This window comes from Hyla sarda, chromosome 8 (assembly GCF_029499605.1).
Source record: "Hyla sarda isolate aHylSar1 chromosome 8, aHylSar1.hap1, whole genome shotgun sequence".
NCBI lineage: Eukaryota > Metazoa > Chordata > Amphibia > Anura > Hylidae > Hyla > Hyla sarda.
The window spans coordinates 209,433,044-209,456,100 of NC_079196.1; the positions used below are offsets into that span (position 1 = coordinate 209,433,044).

Here is a 23,057-nt window from a genome sequence, read left to right on the forward strand (position 1 = left end):
TGGCTGTAGATTTTGTCAATTACTTACCAACAGAAAATCTGCTGTGGAATATTTGCAGCAAAATACCCAACGTGAGGCAAAGGCCTGAAGAGCCACAGGTTGGAAAACATAGGCTCTGTTCACATAGTCGGATTTTTGCTGTATATTTTGGTGAAGATTTTCTGCTGGTAGGTCAATGAGAAAATAAGTAGCTGAAAAGCAGCTGCAGAAAAGCTGAAGCAAAATACACCCTTGTGAACAGAACCTAAGGGTTCGTTCACACGGGCGAATTTCGTGTGGATTTTCTGCAGTGCATAGACTTTAACGGGTCAGCCAAAAATCCTCAAGTCTACCACTGTTGTAGATTTTCTGCTGACCCACTAAAGTCAGTGGTAGCACAATCTGCATGATGGTAAACCTAGAAAAGAGTGGGTGTACACATATTAGATGGAGAAAACAGAAAACAGTCTTTAAAGGGCTACTCCGGTAGAAAACTATTTTTTTTTTTTTTTATCAACTGGTGCCAGAAAGTTAAACAGATTTGTGACATCATGACCACAGTGCTCTCTGCTGACACCTCTGTCCACTTTATGAACTGTTCGGAGTAGGAGAAATTCTCAGTAGAAAACATATGCTGCTCTGGACAGTTCCTAAAATGGACAGAGATGTCAGCAGAGAGCACTGTGCTCGTGATGTCAGCAGAGAGCTCTGTGTTCCAAAAAGAAAAGAATTTCCTCTGTAGTATTCAGCAGCTAATAAGTACTGGAAGGATTAAGATTTTTTAATAGAAGTAATTTACAAATCTGTTTAACTTTCTGGCACCAGTTAATTTGAAAAAGTTTTCCACTGGAGTACGACTTTGAACCGCTCAATTTCATCAGAGACGTTCTTCAGGGGTGGGGTCTAATTAACATAGGCGGAGCTTAGTCTAACTGGTCTATAACAGCAGGAGAGAGGTCTCCAACATATGGCTCTCCAGCTGTTCCAAAACTACACCATCCTGCATGACCCGACACTGCCTGTCAGGGCATGCTGAGAGTTGTAGTTGAAGTTTCAGGTCAGAAATCCTTACTTTACAGGACCACAAGCTGTCGGGGCATGCTAGGAGCTGATGTTTTGCTACAGTTCAAAAACTTTAAAAATCCTTTAAAGGACTGTATGTTGTCTGAGAATGCTGGGAGTTGTAGTTTTGTAATAGGTGGAGAGCTTCATTTCTGAAACCACTGTTTTATAAGGCTGCAGGCTATGAGGGCATGTTGGGAGTTGTAGTTGCTCAAATGACAGAGGTGTCATAACCATACAGAACTATAGGCCAGTCAGGAGTTCTGCAGAGTTGGGTGGCAATGCCATTGGGCAGTGTAAGCGGAGCTTTTAACAGAGCTGATTGCTTTAAAAAAACGGCACCACCCCTGTCCTCAGGTTGTGTACGGTATTGCAGCTCGTTTCCATTAAATTGAATAGAGAAGAGTTGTAATACCACACACAAGCTGAGGACAGGGGTGGCGCTGATGGGAGAAATTAGCTCTGTTTTTCTATCCCCAGATAACCCCTTTACAATTGACTGGATAGAATATTAGAATTTGTACAATTTTTTATCCCCCCAGTTTCTAGGGAAAAACTGATGCCATGCTACACCCTTGTGCCACCCAAGGGCTCGTATTACAAAAACCAGACAAGCGTACGGACACGCAACACTGCTAGGGCTGAGTTAGAATGCCCATAGATTTCTATACTGGAAAATATGAAGTATTAGAGAAATGTTAGCAGGGCGGTCGGCATGGTTACGGGGGTTGAGGCCTAGTGCAGCATAGGAAGCCTGGCTCAATTTCTTTCCTCCTGCTTCCTTGTGTCAACACACACAGAAAAATGATGGTGTTTATTGGGGCATGGGCGCTGCCATAAAGTGATGGCATATCCTAGCACAGTGTTTCCCAACCAATGTGCCTCCAGCTGTTGCAAAACTACAACTTCCAGCATGCCCGGACAGCCAAAGGCTGTCCGGGCATGCTGGAAGTTGTAGCTTTGCAACATCTGGGGGCACATTGGTTGGGAAACACCGTCGTTAGCATATCCTTATAATTCAAATGCATTTTGTCATGAGGGGGCGGAGCATGACACATCAATTCTCTACATTTATTGCGTCAGGACCCTCCCCTATTGGGTCCTGACTGTTCGCCATGTATTATTTCCACCCCAAGCCATAGTACCTCAAAAAATAAAAAATAAAAGGCCCCCAAATCCTTTTGTATCTCCTATTTTTAGCTCCTTTAAAAGCTTCCTGAGCGCGTGAGGAGAATTCAGCATTTCGTTCTGGCGTTTTCCGGGACACGCATTACCGCTGCCGTGTCTATGGAGATATACATTTTTAAAAAGGATTTCTAAAGCCATTAGAGCAACAAGGTCGTCAATTAAAGACCTGCGGAGATATTAAAATGGAAGAACTCTATTTCAGGGCACATTTGGAGACAATTTTGGAGAAAAAATTGTTGTTTTGTATAAAAAAGGCATTCATTTTTATTATTATTATTATTATATAATTAATAATAATAACAGTTATATTAATAAAATTATAATAAATAATAAAGATAATGATAATAATAAAGGTAATAATAATAAAAATTATAATAAATAAAGATAATTATATTATTATTATCATTATCTTTATTATAATTTTTATTATTAATAATTTATTATTTTTATTTTTTATTTTTATCAGACATATATGTGTTTTTGGCGCCAGTTATCTATTTTAGTGTGTATCTGCTCAGTCATACAGTGAGGTATAGGACATAAAACTGTAGGATTAGTCACCGGCCTTGTTGCAAATAGCAATACATTTTCAAGATCTCTGCTTGCTCAAGGGGAATTGAAATATTCATTATTTTTTATTTATTTCTAATCTAGTTTTCCAATGACATCAAGCTGGCGACGATGCAGTTGCCTATGGTAACGCAATGTGTGTCGTTAAAAGCGTTCGCCCTTTGGATACTGCAGTGTTTCCCAACCAGTTTGCCTCCAGCTGTTTCCAAAACTGCAATTTCCAGCAGGCATGCATCCATTGAAGTCAATGGAGCAGAGTTGTAATACCACACACTGTGGACAAGTGTGGAGCTGTTTTTGGAAGAAAGCAGGAATGTTTTTATTTTTTATTTTTTTTGGCTGTGAGTTTGTTTGCCATCTTCTCCCTTATTGTTTGCCATCTTTGAGACTTTCCCCGGTTCACCTGAATTTTTTCCGCTGTTTGCAGCCATTGTTGAGCAGAGATTACCGCTTCGACCGCTGACGCTCTAACCATCCATTGTCACATTGAGATGTGTAAGTGGATTATGGGATTATAACGGGAAGGAATCTCGGGGCTTTGGAGACGGCAGAAGAAAATAGCTGAATTTTTACTTTTTTAGTAGGAAGTCCATTAAAGTGCCCCATTGCCATCCGTATACATCAGTGTTTCCCAACCAGGGTGCCTCCAGATGTTGCAGAACTACAACTCCCAGCATGCCTGGACAGCCTTTGGCTGTCCAGGCGTTCTGGGAGTTGTACTTTTGGAACACCTGGAGGCACCCTGGTTGGGAAACACTGATATACACTGAAGTTTTATACCCCAATACTGGTTCTCATTGCAAATTACCTCTGTAGTGACTCTCTAGTGCAGGGTTCTCCAAACTCTAGACCTCCAGAAGTTGTAAAACTACAACTCCCAGCATGGCCGGACAGCCAACGGCTGTCTGTGCATGCTGGGAGTTGTAGTTCTGCAACAGCTGGAGGGACACTGGTTTGGAAACTCTGTCCTAGAAGATCCGGTAGAGAAAGCTGCAGTTCCCCTCTACTTTGTGAACTCTTCAGGATTTGCTGACAACAATGTTCATGGAAGAGTTGTCAGCCCCGCCCCTTCCTTTCATTTTTTAAATTTTTTTTACTTGCTTGCAGTTGAGGTTTTTTGCAACAGCTGGAGGTCCACAGTTTGGAGACCACTGCAATAGAAGTTTTACGTAGCCCCAGTCCAAGTCTTCAGGAGCCCTCCAGACAGAGGAAGGGACACCCCCCTGTATTTCCTCTTCCTTGGCCGTCTCGCTGGGTTATCTCTCTATACTGTAGCTGGTGTCATGTACTTTGCACGGGAGCAGAACATGTTCTCCACTTTAAACAGGAAGTGAGAAGTAAAACAATGTGACTGCAACTATTTGGGAATTTTTGTCGAGTGCCTGAAAGTCGTGTGGGCCTTACCTTTCCCACCACCTCTTTCTCAGTTCTTGTTTTTCCTTTGCTTGACTATGTATATAATTTATTATTTTTTTTATTTTTTTTTGCTGTTGTACGTCTCATTTTGCAGTTCACTTGACCCTGGGGTGTCAGCCATTTGTAAGTAATAGTACGAGAGATCCTGGAAGAACCGGTTGGTGCATCTGTAGTAAGTTTGGATCGCCGCCCAGCGCCCTCCTGTCCTCAGGAAACAGCCGAGGTCACAGCCGAGTGTCGACCTCCGTTTCCTTCCAATAGTCAGGACTAGAGATGAGCGAACTTACAGTAAATTCGATTCGTCACGAACTTCTCGGCTCGGCAGTTGATGACTTATCCTGCATAAATTAGTTCAGCTTTCAGGTGCTCCCGTGGGCTGGAAAAGGTGGATACAGTCCTAGGAAAGAGTCTCCTAGGACTGTATCCACCTTTTCCAGCCCACGGGAGCACCTGAAAGCTGAACTAATTTATGCAGGATAAGTCATCAACTGCCGAGCCGAGAAGTTTGTGACGAATCGAATTTACTGTAAGTTCGCTCATATCTAGTCAGGACTTGTTTAGAGTAGGTTAGGCTATAGCTTGGAGATATGGTAAGGGGCAGGGTGGGGGGTGGAAGAGATTGGCCCTGGAGTCATACCATGGTCCTGCCTTCTGGCCCTTCAAGACATCACTGCTGAAAAGTATTGATGGGGCTTTGACCCTAGCTCTAGCTGACTGTTATAGGGAAAGTATGGGGGACCTACGGCTAGCAACGTTGTTGGGGCGCTGTGGCTGCATATATTATGGGGGGCCGGGTGTGTACTCGGGGGAGCTCTTGTCAGCTGTGTCATGTGGGGGTGCTCTAGCTGGCTGTGTCTTGGGGGGGGCGCTCTGTCCTGCTTTGTTGTGGGTGGGAGGTGGCTCTCTGGCTGCGTCCTGGGGAGATGTTGGGGTGCGCTCTACCCGTGTGTTCATGTAGGGGGCACACTGTTTAGCTGTGACGTTGGAGGTAGGGGCGCTCTGGCGGACCGTGTTGTGTGGGGTAGCTCTGGCGGACAGTGTCGTGGGGGTGGTGGGCGCTCTAGCGGACAGTATCGTGGGGGTGGTGGGCGCTCTAGCGGACAGTGTCGTGGGGGTGGTGGGCGCTCTAGCGGACAGTGTCGTGGGGGTGGTGGGCGCTCTAGCGGACAGTGTCGGGGGGGGGGGGGTCGCTCTAGCGGACAGTGTCGTGGGGATGGTCGGCGCTCTAGCCTGCCATGTCGTGGGGGGGGCGCTCTGGCCGACTGTGTTAGGGGCACTCTTGCCGCCTGTGACGTTGGGGCACCGCAGTTGACTCTGTCCTGCTGTTCCAACTATGTTATGGGGACTATTTTACATATTGCTGTTATGGATGCTCTACCATGTAGCGCTGGCAGGGTCATATCCACAGAGGGCCCTCTGCTATGTATTATGCAATGCAGCTTTGCTCTGAGGGCACTGGTTCTGTGATGGAGTCCATTTTGGGATCTGAAAAAATAAAATAAAAAAGAATTTCTAAAATATTGCTTCACTACTTCTTCCTATTTCTAGATCTTAGCAGGCACACAACCTCTTAGGACTCTTCTTTGATAGAAACTAATGGATGCCCATGAGCCGCACTCCACATCCATAAAAGTTCCATTAGCCATTTGGCAATGGGAAATCCCCGGTTCTTGCAGCGTCAATCGATCTCAGGATCTTGCCATCTCCCACAGCAGTGTTTCCCAACCCAGTCCTCAAAGCACCCCAACATTCCGGGTTTTTTTCTGTTACTCCATTGGAATAGAACAGGGAAAAATGAAAATCCTGGACTGTTGGTGTGCCTTGAGGACTGGGTTGGGAAACACTGTCCTACAGAATACCTTCTCACCAGAAGACTTCCTCCACCTCTGGCAGCGCCCTCTCCGTACACCATTACTGCTCTTTGACCCCGCTCTCTGTACACTAACTTGTTCGGCTTGTTACTTGTTGGAGAAACTTTATAACCAAATGTTTCCTTATCTCGTCTTGTAAACCGCAAGGAATGTATCTCTAAGTAACCAAAGTGGTGGCGTAGCTGTAAAGGTCGCGGTTTCCTCAGTTTGGATATAAATAATATTTATTATGTATATAGAATGGGCTATTTGTGGGGGGATGGAGCGGAACAGTCGTTGGCTGGATTTCTCACCCTATCCGTTTGTTATTGAGTCCCATGAGCGGCCATTACTGCAGTTTAGTCATCTTATCTTAGTCTAAGATTTCCCTTTCCTGTATTTACTCTTAGAAGAGTTTTTCCCAACCAGCTCGCTTCCATCTGTTGAAAAACTACAACTCCCAGCATGCCCGGACAGCCAACGGCTGTCCGGGCATGCTGGGATTTGTAGTTTTGCAACAGCTGTAGGCTACAGTTGGGAAATGCTGATGTAAAAAGCCACAGCTAAGGGTGGGTTCACACCACGATTTTTCTATACAGTATTTGGATACAGTTTAAAAAAAAAAACGTATGCAACTGTACAGCAAACCGTGGCCATAGACTTTCCATTCAAAACCGTATACACCATATTGTATACGGTTGTGTCCGTTTTTCAAACCACATGGTTTTTTACTTTTTTTTTTCTGGACAGAAAACCGTAGTCTACTACGGTTTTTGGTCCGGGTGAAAAACCGTATTAACCTGTATACGTTTTTTTTTTTTTCAACATGGGAGTCAATGGGAACCGTACAGAACTGTATGTGCGTACGGTACCATACGGTTTTCACCATACGGTTTTTGACTTTGCAGAGTTTTTTTTCTTGGAATTTCAATCAAACAAGTGAAACTTTATTCAAGTGAAAAAATCTAAACGTATAAGTTTTTTTCCTTAAAAAAACGGATGCAACTGGACATCATTTTTCAAACCGTATATGGATAAAAACTTTCTACACACGTTTTGATACAGTTTAGTCAGGTTTTGAGGAATGCGTTTTTTTTATTTAAAAAAACTGTATTGCAAAAACGTGGTGTGAACCCACCCTAACGTTTACTTTGTGGCCTTTTCAGCTTTTGCTGACTACGATGTTCACTGTAGAGTTGTCAGCCCCGCCCCCTCCTTTAATTTTTTTTCTCAAGCTGATCCTTCTTAATTTTTTATTTATTTTTTCCTGGTAAGAGAGACTCATGTGGGACTAGTAGCCCTGTTTTTTTATACAGACTGTTTCAGAAGGCCCTTACATGAGGCGGATCTACCTGCTATAAATAAAACTTTATAGCGTTTCACCAACCACCTGAATGTTTTTTTTTTTTGTTTTTTTTTTTAAAGCTTTAACCTGTTGCTTCTTTGTTTGACGTGCAAACATCACTAGGAGATGGAGATTTCATTACTGTAAGTATCTGTAGAATCTGAAGGACTCTTTTCGGTTAAAGGGGTTCTCCATTGGAAAGCATTTCTTTTTAAATCAACTGGTGGCAGAAAGTTAAACAGATTTGTAAATTACTTCTATTAAAAAAAATCTTAATCCTTCCAGTACTTATCAGCTGCTTTATGCTCCACAGGAAGTTCTTTTCTTTTTGAATTCCCTTTTCTGCCTGACCACAGTGCTCTCTGCTGACACCTCTGTCCTTTTTAGGAACTGTCCAGAGTAGGAGCAAATCCCCAGAGCAAACCTCTCCATACTGAACAGTTCCTTAAAATGGACAGAGGTGTCAGCAGAGAGCACTGTGGTCAGACAGAAAGGAAATTCAAAAAGAAGAGAACTTCCTGTGGAGCATTTAGCAGCTCAGTACTGGAAGGATTAAGATATTTTAGTAGAAGTAATTTACAAATCTGTATAACTTTCTGCCACAAGTTGATTTAAAAAAGAAATGTTTTCCAGTGGAGAACCCCTTTAAAGGAATACTCAACATTGAACTAAAATAAATATATAAAGGGGTTATCTGCATCCAATAGACTCGGGGCCCTATTTACACTATGGAATTTCAATGGGATTCTGCTGCACCGTGGACAAGGTTTTTAAATGAGGAAATTCAGGCAGGCTGTAGCAGTAGAGCGCCGATCTAATAGACCAATGTAATACTTATGCATTACATTGGTCTAAATATACAATCAAACAAATTAGTGTTATTTAAAAAAAAATATATATATATATATATATTAATTATAATATATATATTTTTTGTTTAAAAATAAAATAAAAATTCTAATCTCCCCCTTTTCCCATTTTCCACATGAAAAAAAAGTATAAATATAACAAATTTGGAATCGCTGCGTGTGGAAATGTCTTAACTATTAAATTATCAAACACCAAAATTTAGTTTTTGGTCATATCACAGGAAAAAAAATGTTTTTATCAAGAACTCAGTACTACACAAATTTACTGTTCATGGCGCAAGAAAATTAAAAATCATGTTGGTCGAAAAAAAATCTTGGCTCTTAAATTTTTTTTTGATGGCTCCTAGATTGAAAGCAAATTTCAGGCCCTGACCAATCCTATGATTAGGAAGACATCCTAGAAGAACACCTTTAGGGTATGTTGACTTTAAGGGTATGTGTGGAATTTTTTCGGAATATTCCACACAGACAATCCGTTGCAGCAGAGTCCCATTGATTTCGATGGGATTCTGCTGGACTGTTCACATCTGCCATGAAAATCTCGATTCCATCGTCCTCAGAAAGAATAGAAATAGATGGCAATGAATTCCTGAGCGAAATCCGTCATGAGACGGCATTTTCCATATGGAATGTCCACCCGTGTTTTCCGAGCGGCCATTTCACTCGTTTTACGCCATGTGAATGTGGATTGTCTTGGCGTTAGGCTAGGTTTACACTCTTTCAAGGTCTCCTTTATTTGGCCAAAAAAAAAAGCTGAATGGACCCAAAATGTGGGAGCACAACTGACACCACTGGGTCACCACTGAACCTGTTGACTTGAGAGGGGTCGGGGGTCCGGCATTTCACCATATTTGACTTATAAAATAGGACATGTTTAGCGGAGCACAGCGACCGTGTGAACGAGCCCTAAAAAAGATTCCCCGTTCTATTCTGCAGTGAGCTTTATTTCCTGGGGGAGCGCCTACTATTGAGCCCTGTATGTATATATACAGTGACCCCCAAACTACGATAATTTCAACATGCGATGGCCTCTCAGAGGCAGCATCAACATACGATGCTTTTGTATGTCGGGGCCATCGCATAAACGGCTATCCGGCAGCGCAGACTGCTTCAGCTGCCACCGGATAGCTGTTTACGGTGCCCCGTGTGGTCCGCTGACGATCACTTACCTGTCCTCGGGGCTCCGGTGTGTCCTCTTCGGGATCCCCTGCATCGTCGGCGCTCTCCTCCAACGTCATCACGTTGCTGCGCACGCCGTATCGTCATCCAATAGGAGCGGTGTGCATAGGGACGTGATGGCGGCGACGGAGAGCGCAGATGCCGGGGAAGCTTACCGGAGCATCGGGGACACCCCGGGGACGCGGCGACAGCGATGGAAGGTGACATCCCGGGCAGCGGTAACGAGCGGTGACGGTCCGGAGCGGCGGGGACAGGTGATTACAACTTCCTCTACCAGTGGTCTTCAAACTGCGGACCTCCAGATGTTGCAAAACTACAACACCCATCACGGATCCCTCAACATACGATGGTTTCAACAAACGATGGTCCATTTGGAACGGATTACCATCGTATGTTGAGGGACCACTGTGTGTGTGTGTGTGTGTGTGTGTATATATATATATATATATATATATATATATATATATATATATATATATATATACGCTCCCAGGACTCTGATGGTTTCCACTGCGGGTCCCAGACCTTTCCAGTAGGAGCCGGGTGGAGGAGGGAGAAATGTTTTACCACTGAGTCATGTAACATGTGGGGAGGAGGCTCCTTCTCTAGTAGTAAGTGAGTTCTGCACATGAAATGTAACCTTCATAGGATGTAAACACCTGCAGAAAACTCGATTGACTTTACAGAAACTTTATTTTTGGGCTGCATTCACATTGCACCTATCACATCTGCAGTCCAATGCATGTAGACCTGCTGTATGGCATCTCTGGGAAGCACTGTACCTACCCCAGAGGCAATACTTTCAGGAGAGAATACCGCCATAATGCTCACAGTATAGGGTTTGGTACAGAACCATTCAACATGGGACAGTAACATGGCCCTATACATTGAGGCCTAAGGCTGTGGATAAGGATGTTACAATACTAAATTTTTAGGACAGAGCACTGCTCACCAATACCAATTACTGATCCATGGTCATGTGACTGGAGAGGTGACTCTGTGAAGCCAGACATGAGCCCCTCACTGACATTCATTATTAAGATATGACCCCAGTTGTAAGTTAAGGAATCTCCCTCCCACTGTATTAGGTTGAAGCCCCCAGTTGATAGGTAGTCAACCCCCCAGTAGGTAGGTAGAGACCGCCCGCCTTCTATTAGGTAAAGCCCTCGGTAGGTAGATAGGGAGGAATGGAATCCCCCTATAAGTTAAAAACCCCATAAGGTAGGGTATCCTCCCCTTTTAATTTAATCTGCCCCCAGCAGAAAGGTCACTTGTTAATTCCCCTAATAGGTAGAAGCCTCCAGTATGTTAGTAGATAAGGAATCGCCTCTATTAGGTAGGAGCCCCCAGTATGTTGGTAGATAGGGAATCACATCTATTAGGTTGAAGCCCCCAGTATGTTGGTAGATAAGGAATCCCCTCTATTAGGTAGAAGCCCCCAGTATGTTGGTAGATAAGGAATCCCCTCTATTAGGTAGAAGCCTCCAGTATGTTGGTAGATAAGGAATCACCTCTATTAGGTAGAAGCTCCCAGTATGTTGGTAGATAAGGAATCACATCTATTAGGTAGAAGCCCCCAGTATGTTGGTAGATAGGGAATCGCCTCTATTAGGTAGAAGCTCCCAGTATGTTGGTAGATAGGGAATCACATCTATTAGGTAGAAGCCCCCAGTATGTTGGTAGATAGGGAATCACATCTATTAGGTAGAAGCCCCCAGTATGTTGGTAGATAGGGAATCACATCTATTAGGTAGAAGCCTCCAGTATGTTGGTAGATAGGGAATCGCCTCTATTAGATAGAAGCCCCCAGTATGTTGGTAGATAGGGAATCACCTCTATTAGGTAGAAGGCTCCAGTATGTTGGTAGATAGGGAATCACATCTATTAGGTAGAAGCTCCCAGTATGTTGGTAGATAGGGAATCACATCTATTAGGTAGAAGCCCCCAGTATGTTGGTAGATAGGGAATCACATCTATTAGATAGAAGCCCCCAGTATGTTGGTAGATAGGGAATCACCTCCATTAGGTAGAAGGCTCCAGTATGTTGGTAGATAGGGAATCGCCTCTATTAGGTAGAAGCCCCCAGTATGTTGGTAGATAGGGAATCACCTCTATTAGGTAGAAGCCCCCAGTATGTTGGTAGATAGGGAATCACCTCTATTAGGTAGAAGCCCCCAGTATGTTGGTAGATAGGGAATCACCTCTATTAGGTAGAAGCCCCCAGTATGTTGGTAGATAGGGAATCACCTCCATTAGGTAGAAGCCCCCAGTATGTTGGTAGATAGGGAATCGCCTCTATTAGGTAGAAGCCCCCAGTATGTTGGTAGATAAGGAATCACCTCTATTAGGTAGAAGCCCCCAGTATGTTGGTAGATAGGGAATCACCTCCATTAGGTAGAAGGCTCCAGTATGTTGGTAGATAGGGAATCACCTCTATTAGGTAGAAGCTCCAAGTATGTTGGTAGATAGGGAATCACCTCTATTAGGTAGAAGCTCCCAGTATGTTGGTAGATAGGGAATCACCTCTATTAGGTAGAAGCTCCCAGTATGTTGGTAGATAGGGAATCGCCTCTATTAGATAGAAGCCCCCAGTATGTTGGTAGATAGGGAATCACCTCCATAAGGTAGAAGGCTCCAGTATGTTGGTAGATAGGGAATCACCTCCATTAGGTAGAAGCCCCCAGTATGTTGGTAGATAGGGAATCGCCTCTATTAGATAGAAGCCCCCAGTATGTTGGTAGATAGGGAATCACCTCCATTAGGTAGAAGGCTCCAGTATGTTGGTAGATAGGGAATCACCTCTATTAGGTAGAAGCTCCCAGTATGTTGGTAGATAGGGAATCACCTCTATTAGGTAGAAGCTCCCAGTATGTTGGTAGATAGGGAATCACCTCTATTAGGTAGAAGCCCCCAGTATGTTGGTAGATAGGGAATCGCCTCTATTAGGTTGAAGCCCCCAGTATGTTGGTAGATAGGGAATCACATCTATTAGGTAGAAGCCCCCAGTATGTTGGTAGATAGGGACTCGCCTCTATTAGGTAGAAGCCTCCAGTAGGTAGGTAGAAAATCCTTCCCTTTTAGGTAGGAGCCCCAAGAAGGTGGGCAAGTAGGGAAAACCCTATTAGGTTAAGGTCCCCTTTTAGGTTGACTCCCCTAGTAGATAAGTAGTCAGGTAGGTAGGGAAGGAACCTCCTATTCAGTATTTCAGTGCTGTTTTAGTTCCATAAGTGGATCTACCCTTTGATGCCTTTTATACCATCTATATACTAAATATTACTAAAGTTAGAATGTACCAAGTGCAGAGAATGTTATTAGAATGGAAGTTACGAGGGCATGTCATTCTGTAAGAGCGGTCACAGCCGGAGAGATACAATGTCTGTCATTCATCCTCAGTGTTTACTATGAAGGATGGGGCCTGGACTTGTCCCAGGAGGCTGCCGGTGAATGCCATAGATTCCTGCATTGTTTCCAGGCTGAGAAAAACGCCCGCACGTCACACCTGAGAGGGTCACCAGACGCCCTCTGTTATAGTCCTGTGAAAAGTGGATTGTACATTATTAATGCACTGCAGAAACCCAATACCTGTGTGTGCGCAAAATGTTGTTGTTGTGGCCTCCTGTACCAGAGGCCGAACTGTGCATGGGGGGGGGGGGGGGGTTGGCTCTCTGGACTATAGCCCCCCCACTCTGGACTGCAATTAGCCCATTTCTGGTCTGCAGCGCCCCCCTCTGGCCTCTTCTGGTCTAAAGTTAGCCCCAGGGACCACTAAACCTGAATGGCTGGTTACAGTCACAGGCCTGCGGGCAAAGATCTCGTATGTGACATTATCTTCTTTTCTGTTGTGATTTATAAGAATTTATTTTCTGTATAGCAGTGTTTCCCAACCCGTGTGCCTCCAGCTGTTGCAAAACTACAACAAGGCACACTGGTTGGGAAACACTGCTGTATAGCACCTGCTGAGGTCATCACTTTATTTCTGGGAATTGTTATCTATGCGTTCATCCAATATATTTTGACACTTTTATTGCAAGGGTGACTTTTTTTTGTTGTTGAGCTGGTCGTGTGATCCCCGTAAGTGTGTATATGTGTGTGTATGTATATGTAGGTGTGTGTGTGTGTGTGTATATATATATATAATATATATATATCTTTTGCATTAATTTGGTATGCTGCCTATATCTATTTTATCTAAAGAAGAACCGGGGAACCAAGGCTGTATTGTGCTTGCGCCCATCTTCATCTGGTCTGGATGTGCTGCTTTTTATGGGATATACGGTGTGTGTGTGTGTGTGTGTGTGTGTGTGTGTGTGTGTGTGTGTGTGTGTGTATATATATATATATATATATATATATATATATATATATATATATATTATTATATGTGTGTGTGTCGATCGTTCGTTGTTGCATGTCCTTTACCCCCAGTCACCCTGCAAAAAAAATACAAAAAAAATATTTAGTGCAAATAAAGAAAAATAAATTGCTCCCCTTTTCACGAAAGTTATAAATCCCACCTCTCCCCACCCACCTAGAGAGTGGAGTACGTGCAAAATTTTTGTTGCACAAATAATTTTTGCGCAGATGGTAAATGCATCAAATCTCTCTGTGCGCACTAAGCCACGGCCCCTCCAAGTGCAAAAATAAAAATACTTAAGAAACAAGTGGGAAAAAGCACAAAAACAATCACTCAAGTCTGAGAACTAGAGATGAGCGAACTTACAGTAAATTTGATTCGTCATGAACTTCTCGGCTCGGCAGTTGATGACTAATCCTGCATAAATTAGTTCAGCTTTCCGGTGCTCCCGTGGGCTGGAAAAGGTGGATACAGTCCAAGGAAAGAGTCTCCTAGGACTGTATCCACCTTTTCCAGCCCACCGGAGCACCGGAAAGCTGAACTAATTTATGCAGGAAAAGTCATCAACTGCCGAGCCGAGAAGTTCGTTACGAATCGAATTTACTGTAAGTTCGCTCATCTCTACTGAGAACCAATGAATGCAAGAAAACAGAATTGTGCGCTATGAATGGTATATACCAGTTTGCTGTATATTGACTATATAGATGACTGGTTGATACAAGGAGAAGTGTGGTTTACGTGTAGAAGTTTTTCCGTGTTTACATGAATTGTGACACGGAGACTACTTGTTATTCTCGTCACGTAAACATTTATGTTGTATATGGCGGTGCATTTTGTATAAAGCCGCAGTTTACAGTGGCCAATTTATGTTCTGTTTGTAAGTCTCCTTCATTGTATATCTTGGCTCCACTGACAGATGGTTTTTTCTTTTTGTTTTTCAGAGCGGAAAAGACAGAAGTTTTAAGCGATGACCTACTAAATGTAAGTTACCTGACAGAATTACGTTCATCCACCACTATCTGTTTGTTTAAGCTCTACTGTTGGGCTGGTTCGGGGCGCTACTGTTGGGCTGGGTTCGGGGCGCTACTGTTGGGCTGGGTTCGGGGCGCTACTGTTGGGCTGGGTTCGGGGCGCTACTGTTGGGCTGGGTTCGGGGCGCTACTGTTGGGCTGGGTTCGGGGCGCTACTGTTGGGCTGGTTCGGGGCGCTATTGTTGGGCTGGTTCGGGGCGCTACTGTTGGGCTGGTTCGGGGCGCTACTGTTGGGCTGGTTCGGGGCGCTACTGTTGGGCTGGTTCGGGGCGCTACTGTTGGGCTGGTTCGGGGCGCTACTGTTGGGCTGATTCGGGGCGCTACTGTTGGGCTGGGTTCGGGGCGCTACTGTTGGGCTGGGTTCGGGGCGCTACTGTTGGGCTGGGTTCGGGGCGCTACTGTTGGGCTGGGTTCGGGGCGCTACTGTTGGGCTGGGTTCGGGGCGCTACTGTTGGGCTGGGTTTCGGGGCGCTACTGTTGGGCTGGGTTTCGGGGCGCTACTGTTGGGCTGGGTTTCGGGGCGCTACTGTTGGGCTGGGTTTCGGGGCGCTACTGTTGGGCTGGGTTTCGGGGCGCTACTGTTGGGCTGGGTTTCGGGGCGCTACTGTTGGGCTGGGTTTCGGGGCGCTACTGTTGGGCTGGGTTTCGGGGCGCTACTGTTGGGCTGGGTTTCGGGGCGCTACTGTTGGGCTGGGTTTCGGGGCGCTACTGTTGGGCTGGGTTTCGGGGCGCTACTGTTGGCCTGGGTTTCGGGGCGCTACTGTTGGGCTGGGTTTCGGGGCGCTACTGTTGGCCTGGGTTTCGGGGCGCTACTGTTGGCCTGGGTTTCGGGGCGCTACTGTTGGCCTGGGTTTCGGGGCGCTACTGTTGGGCTGGTTCTGTGAGCCACTTTGGGCTGGATCATTGGGCTGGGTTCGGGGCACCACTGTTGGCTGGTTTTGGGGGCGCCACTGTGGGCTGGTTCAGATACTGGTGGGGGTTTGTTTACACATTACTGTGGGTACTACAGTAGTGCTGTATTAAATGGTCTCTAATCCTGGGGAACATTTCTGAACCCTCCTTAATACCATGTAATGGTTAGGGGTCTATAGATCAAGAGGGTCCATAACAAGGATGTGAACAAGGGCTGAATCCTTGGGGATGGCTGGTACCTGTGTGCAGTGACCAGTTCCTGTAGTGTTAGGAATAGGTCTTTAGCGTGTCCCTGTACCAGTAACTAGAGCAGTGTTTCCCAACCAGTGTACCTCCAGGTGTTGCAAAACTTCAACTCCCAGCATGCCCGGACAGCCTTTGGCTGTCCGGGCTAGCTAGGAGTTGTAGTTTTGCTACATCTGGAGGCACCATGGTTGGGAAACACTGAACTAGTGACTATGGCCTCTTTTCTGTAATTTCCAGTTTTGGCTCCATCTTTGTTTTCTGTGCACAGCCCTCTATCCCCGTGTTGTTTTTGGGCTGCTTTTCCACTGAACTCTTTCCAGACTGGTGACAAACAGGAGCCGAGAGAAGGGAAGAACAATCGGCTGGCTTTCCTACAATTCAAGCTGCAGGGTGTGGGACTGTCCCGGCTGAATCATCGGCACAGTTTGGCTGCTGTCACTATTGTTTACAACCTGTATTTCTCATATTTTCTGCTATTTTTTATGCTGATCTTTGCAAGCTTAAAGGGAATGTGTCATCAGACAGCGACCAATTGTTAAAATTTCGTTTTTAGGTTAACCATATCTTTTAGGAATTTTGGGGGATTTTTCTAATTCTCCATTTTACTATCCATGTTTTTAAATCTTGTAATTTTCTTTTAGGCCACTAGGCCTAAAACTAAGCTGAGACTTCCTGTCCTGTACAGATCACTTCCCAGCAGTGCCCTGCTTGTTAACACAGACAGGATTACACTGAAAGGTGGCACCGGTGTATAGATAATAGAGGTGCACACGGTTGTTCACAAATCAGTTTGTTAACTAAGGTGCCTCCAGCTGTTGCAAAACTACATCCTTTGGTTGTTTGGGCATGCTTGGAGTTGTAAGTTTGCAACAGCTGGAAGCACACTGGTTTAGAAACACTGCTCTGGAAGTCTGTGAAGGTCACAGAGCATGCCTAGACACCTTTCCCATTCATGTCATTAGGACAGCTCCTGTCTATTGTGCATATGTCAGTGGAGATTGCTGTAAAGCATATCTTAAAAACGGCTCAGGCAAGATGGCAGCCCCCTATGTACAAGAATATTACTACTATAATACTGCCCCCATGTACAGGAATAAAACTGCTATAATACTGCCGTCTATGTAAAAGAATATAACTACTATAATACTGCTCCTATATACAAGAATATAACTACTATAATGCATGCTCCTATATACAAGAATATAACTACTATAATACTGCTCCTATATACAAGAATATAACTACTATAATACTGCCCCTATATACAAGAATATAACTACTATAATACTGCTCCTTTATACAAGAATATAACTACTATAATACTGCTCCTATATACAAGAATACAACTACTATAATACTACTCCTATATACAAGAATATAACTACTATAATACTGCTCCTATATACAAGAATAGAACTACTGTAATACTGCTCCTATATACAAGAATATAACTACTATAATACTGCTCCTGTGTACAAGAATATAACTACTATAATACTGCTCCTATATACAAGAATATAACTACTATAATACTGCCTCCTATATACAAGAAAATAACTACTATAATACTGCTCCTATATACAAGAATATAACTACTATAATACTGCCTCCTATATACAAGAATATAACTACTGGAATACTGCCCCTATATACAAGAATATAACTACTATAATACTGCTCCTATATTCAAGAATATAACTACTATAATACTGCTCCTATATACAAGAATATACTGACTATAATACTGCTCCTATATACAAGAATATATCTACTATAATACTGCTCCTATGTACAAGAATATAACTACTATAATACTGCCTCCTATTTACTAGAATATAACTACTATAATACTGCTCCTATATACAAGAATATAACTACTGTAATACTGCTCCTATATACAAGAATATAACTACTATACTACTGCCTCCTATATACAAGAATATAACTACTATAATACTGCTCCTATATACAAGAATATAACTACTATAATACTGCCTCCTATATACAAGAAAATAACTACTATAATACTGCTCCTATATACAAGAATATAACTACTATAATACTGCCTCCTATATACAAGAATATAACTACTGGAATACTGCCCCTATATACAAGAATATAACTACTATAATACTGCTCCTATATACAAGAATATAACTACTATAATACTGCTCCTATATACAAAAATATAACTATTATAATACTGCTCCTATATACAAGAATATAACTACTATAATACTGGTCCTATATACAAGAATATACCTACTATAATACTGCTCCTATATACAAGAATATACCTACTATAATACTGCTCCTATATACAAGAATATAACTACTATAATACTGCCTCCTATATACAAGAATATAACTACTATAATACTGCCTCCTATATACAAGAATATAACTACTATAATACTGCTCCTATATACAAGAATATAACTATTATTATACTGCCCCCTTGTGGACAGACCTGATCAGTCCTTGTGTTATTCCATGTGACCGGTGTTGCTCTGTAGATGATCTGGTGCTCACATACTGGAGGAGATGGCAGCGGCTCCCACGTTCGGCCTCTTTCCAGGCCTGAGAACCTGGTACAGCTTGTTACTTTGTTGGAGCAGATAAGAGATTTGAGTGACGAGCGGCTACAAGGAGGAGGAGGAGGAGGCTTAGTTATGGAATACCAGACCCCAAGATAGAGGTGTACGAATACTGTAGACGATACACGTCCCAAAAGTAAAACTAGATATCAGAGAAATGTACAAAGTCACTTATCATAGACTGAGCAGAAGTTAGAGCCGTATTTTCAAACCAGGGTGCCTCCAGCTGTTGCAAAACTACAACTCCCAGCATGCCCAGACAGCCGTTGGCTGTCTGGGCATGCTGGGAGTTGTAGTTTTGCAGCAGCTGGAGGCACCCTGGTTGGGGAACACTGTGTTAGAGGCTGTGCTCAAGGTATATGCTTGGCTGCAGTGGTGTTCACATATAACGTGGTCACTGGGAGTGTTGGCTCAGGAACGACAGGGGTATGTTCACACTGAGGACTCTCCGCTCAGGGATACCATCTGGCCATGGCTGTTAAAAAAAAATCCTTCAGAAGAAGGACCGCGCCATTACCATTGACAGCACAGCAGTGTGCGAGTAATTCCAATGAAATAAAAAAACAGGTTAATTCTTTCTGTGGATCCCACCAGCAGAATAGTGAGTACATCTCTGGAGTATAATACAGGATATAACTCAGGATCAGTACAGGATAAGTAATGTAATGTATATACACAGTGACCTCACCAGCAGAATAGTGAGTACAGCTCTGGAGTATAATACAGGATATAGCTCAGGGTCAGTACAGGATAAGTAATGTAATGTATGTACACAGTGATCTCACCAGCAGAATAGTGAGTGCAGCTCTGGAGTATAATACAGGATATAACTCAGGATCAGTACAGGATAAGTAATGTATGTACACCGTGACCTCACCAGCAGAATAGTGAGTACAGCTCTGGAGTATAATACAGGATGTAACTCAGGATCAGTACAGGATAAGTAATGTAATGTATGTACACAGTGACCTCACCAGCAGAATAGTGAGTACAGCTCTGGAGTATAATACAGGATATAACTCAGGATCAGTACAGGATAAGTAATGTAATGTATGTACACAGTGACCTCACCAGCAGAATAGTGAGTACAGCTCTGGGGTATAATACAGGATATAACTCAGGATCAGTACAGGAGAAGTAATATAATGTATGTACACAGTGACCACACCAGCAGAATAGTGAGTACAGCTCTGGGGTATAATACAGGATATAACTCAGGATCAGTACAGGAGAAGTAATGTAATGTATGTACACAGTGACCTCACCAGCAGAATAGTGAGTGCAGCTCTGGAGTATAATACAGGATATAACTCAGGATCAGTACAGGATAAGTAATGTATGTACACAGTGACCTCACCAGCAGAATAGTGAGTACAGCTCTGGAGTATAATACAGGATATAACTCAGGATCAGTACAGGATAAGTAATGTAATGTATGTACACAGTGACCTCACCAGCAGAATAGTGAGTACAGCTCTGGAGTATAATACAGGATATAACTCAGGATCAGTACAGGATAAGTAATGTAATGTATGTACAGTGACCTCACCAGCAGAATAGTGAGTACAGCTCTGGAGTATAATACAGGATATAACTCAGGATCAGTACAGGATAAGTAATGTAATGTATGTACACAGTGACCTCACCAGCAGAATAGTGAGTACAGCTCTGGAGTATAATACAGGATATAACTCAGGATCAGTACAGGAGAAGTAATGTAATATATGTACACCTTGACTCCACCAGCAGAATAGTGAGTACAGCTGTGGAGGACCTCAGGATGTGAAGTAGATAACCGCCTCACATTTTTTCACATGTTGTTGAGTAGCAGTCTTTGATTAAGGTGACAATGTTTGGCGTGGATGCTGGGAGTTGTACCTTCTCCACAGCCGGAGCATGGAATTGATAAGTTACATTCTCCCGGGATCTGTTGTTTATGTTGGTTGTTACTACTACATCTCTATGGTGACTGTCCCCTGTGTCCGCTGTTACAGAGGGAACGGGGCACGATGTCACATGCAGATTCGGTATCTTCCGCTGCTTATTCCAGATTAAGGCCTGTGCCGATTATAGTTCACGTTCCTGTATCATAAGGCTCTTGGCTGGACTTGTGTCTCACGGTTCTCCGTGCCAAGTCTGAGTCACTATCCCTGGACTAAGTGAACTTTCTGGGCAGGTGGAGAATTCACTTTATAGAGGGAAAAGAGGAGGATTAACCCTTTCACTAAATGACCTTAATGGCTGCCATTCAGTATGGTCATTTAAAGCCAGATCATTCCATATTTTAGGGTGACTGAAGGTTGTGCAGGGAGGAGACCAGTTCTTCTTTCCAGTGTGTTTGGGGTCATTGTCCTGCTGGAAGACCCAAGATCTCGGACACAAACCCAGCTTTCTGGCACTGGGCTGTACCGTGCGACCCAAAATCCATTGGTAATCCTCAGATTTCATGTTGTCTTCAAGGCCCCCAGTGCCAGAGGCAGCAAAACAACCCAAAACATCACTGACCTCCACCATATTTCACTGTAGGTACTGTGCTCTTTTCTTTGTAGGCCTCATTCCGTGTATGTGTGTGTGTGTGTGTGTATACATATATGATGAGAACATGTTATTGCAAAAATATATATATATATATATATATATATATATATTCTTTTTTTTAACCACCTTTTTAAAACTATTTTAAAAAGTAGTAGAACAAAAACTACATAAACAACATAAATACTAAACCCCAAAAGCTTCAGAATCGTGTACTGGTATTTGTTATTTCTTCTCTCCCAATTGCACCCTACAATCCACTGAAGGGTTCCCACCTAAAACAAATCCTCGTATGGCACTGTCAGCGAAAAATAAGGGCTCATACTGGGCCATAGGTGCAGTAACTCATGCTCAATGGGTTTTACAATGTCTTGAGTAGGGGAAGTTATGTAGAATTTAAAGGTGTTATTTAGAATTTAAAAGGGTACTCCACTCCCCAGCATTCAGAACATTTAGTTCTGATCTCTGGGTGGGGGATTGGGGGGTTGATACGCCCCCTCATGACGTTTTGTCCCGCCCCCTCAATGCAACTCTAAGGGAGGGGGTGTGACAGTCACACCCCTTTCCATAGACTTGCATTGAGGGGGCGGGGCGTCACAAGGGGGCGTATCACCCAGCATTCAGAACTAAATGTTCCGAATGCTGGGGAGTGGAGTACCCCTTTAAGGAGAACCCCTGACTCTTGTCCAGTTGACCCACAATCGATTGGATGGGGCGGTCCACCTTGGATCAGATTTGTGGTCAGAACCTGCAGGACTGGTCTCTCCTCCGAGGGGCTCCCCTGTGTCATGGATATGGGATCCTTTCCACCCATTGCTTTGTTCTGTTTGACGTTTCCAAGGGATTAAGTGGGATTTCTGCAGCAAATCTCTTGTACCATGTGATGTTCGCTCTGCGGCTTGGAAACATAGCACAAGTCTCTTTCTTTTTCTTCTGCTTTTGTTAATCGCCTTGGGTTCCAAGAGAAGGGACATTCTTCAGCCATCTGTTTTATAAGGGGCCATTCATAGATTTTCCTACAGCAATACCAGGTTAAATAGAATGCAAAAACCGCAGAGAATCTGTAAAGCCTGCAAAGTCCGGCAAGTGCGGCCATTGGAGGGTCCTTAGGTTATTGATATTATTTTGGTTCGCCATACAGTCTTTCCTGGACTCCTGCTGTACCCCCCCCCCCCCCCACCCATTGGTCTGCAGTATCTCCTCCATTACTTACAACCCAGAACATTTGGGGGGCACAGCCATCAATGCCTGCACCAGTTATCAGGACATGCCCGAATTGGTCAGTAGTGGATCTCCTGAATAGATCCACCTAAGGCAAATAAACTGGTGTTTAGAGGAGCTACAGCTCCAAGCAAACCTTGAAGTATTTCATTTTCTTAAGTTGTTTTTATTGGCTTAAGTATGTTTTTGCATGATTTACCCCTGACAGGAAGTTATGTAGTCCGTTCATTGTCAGTGTGGTGGTGTCTCAGCAGTTCCCTTGCTCCTCCCTTTCTCCTGACAGGAAGTTTTGTAGTCCTTTCAATTTCAGTGTGGTGATGTCTCAGCAGCTCCCTGATTTCTCTCTCTCTTCTGGGACAACACAACATCATCTGCTGTCCAAGGAGACATGGCTGGATCTAGTCTCTGAGCTCTGACCCCCTGAGTGATGTCATCACTTCTAATCAACCGCTACAGCCATGTCCCTAACTCCCTGTCATATACACATCCATATCTATCTATATTAATTGGGGCACTTAGGAGGAATGAAGTATGTTTACAGCATGTTGCCATGTGCTAAAGAAAGCCACAGGCAGAGGAGCAGACAGGGAATGATTAGCAGGGGCTGCAACTTAACTGATGTTCTGCAACAGTTCTAGGCGTGGAACTGGATGGAGACAGTGGGGAGGGGGGCTGTGATGAAGAGCTGAGATAAATCAATGTG

General features: G+C 43.7%; 1 protein-coding gene across 1 annotated transcript in view; it reads left to right on the top strand.

Annotated features, from left to right (window-relative positions):
• The window catches only part of ARHGAP17 (Rho GTPase activating protein 17), a 124,525-nt gene that overhangs the window by 49,985 nt on the left and 51,483 nt on the right, over positions 1–23,057 (top strand). Inside the window, 1 exon segment of the mRNA XM_056534424.1 lies at positions 14,754–14,793. Within this exon segment, the coding sequence (XP_056390399.1) occupies positions 14,754–14,793 (40 nt within the window).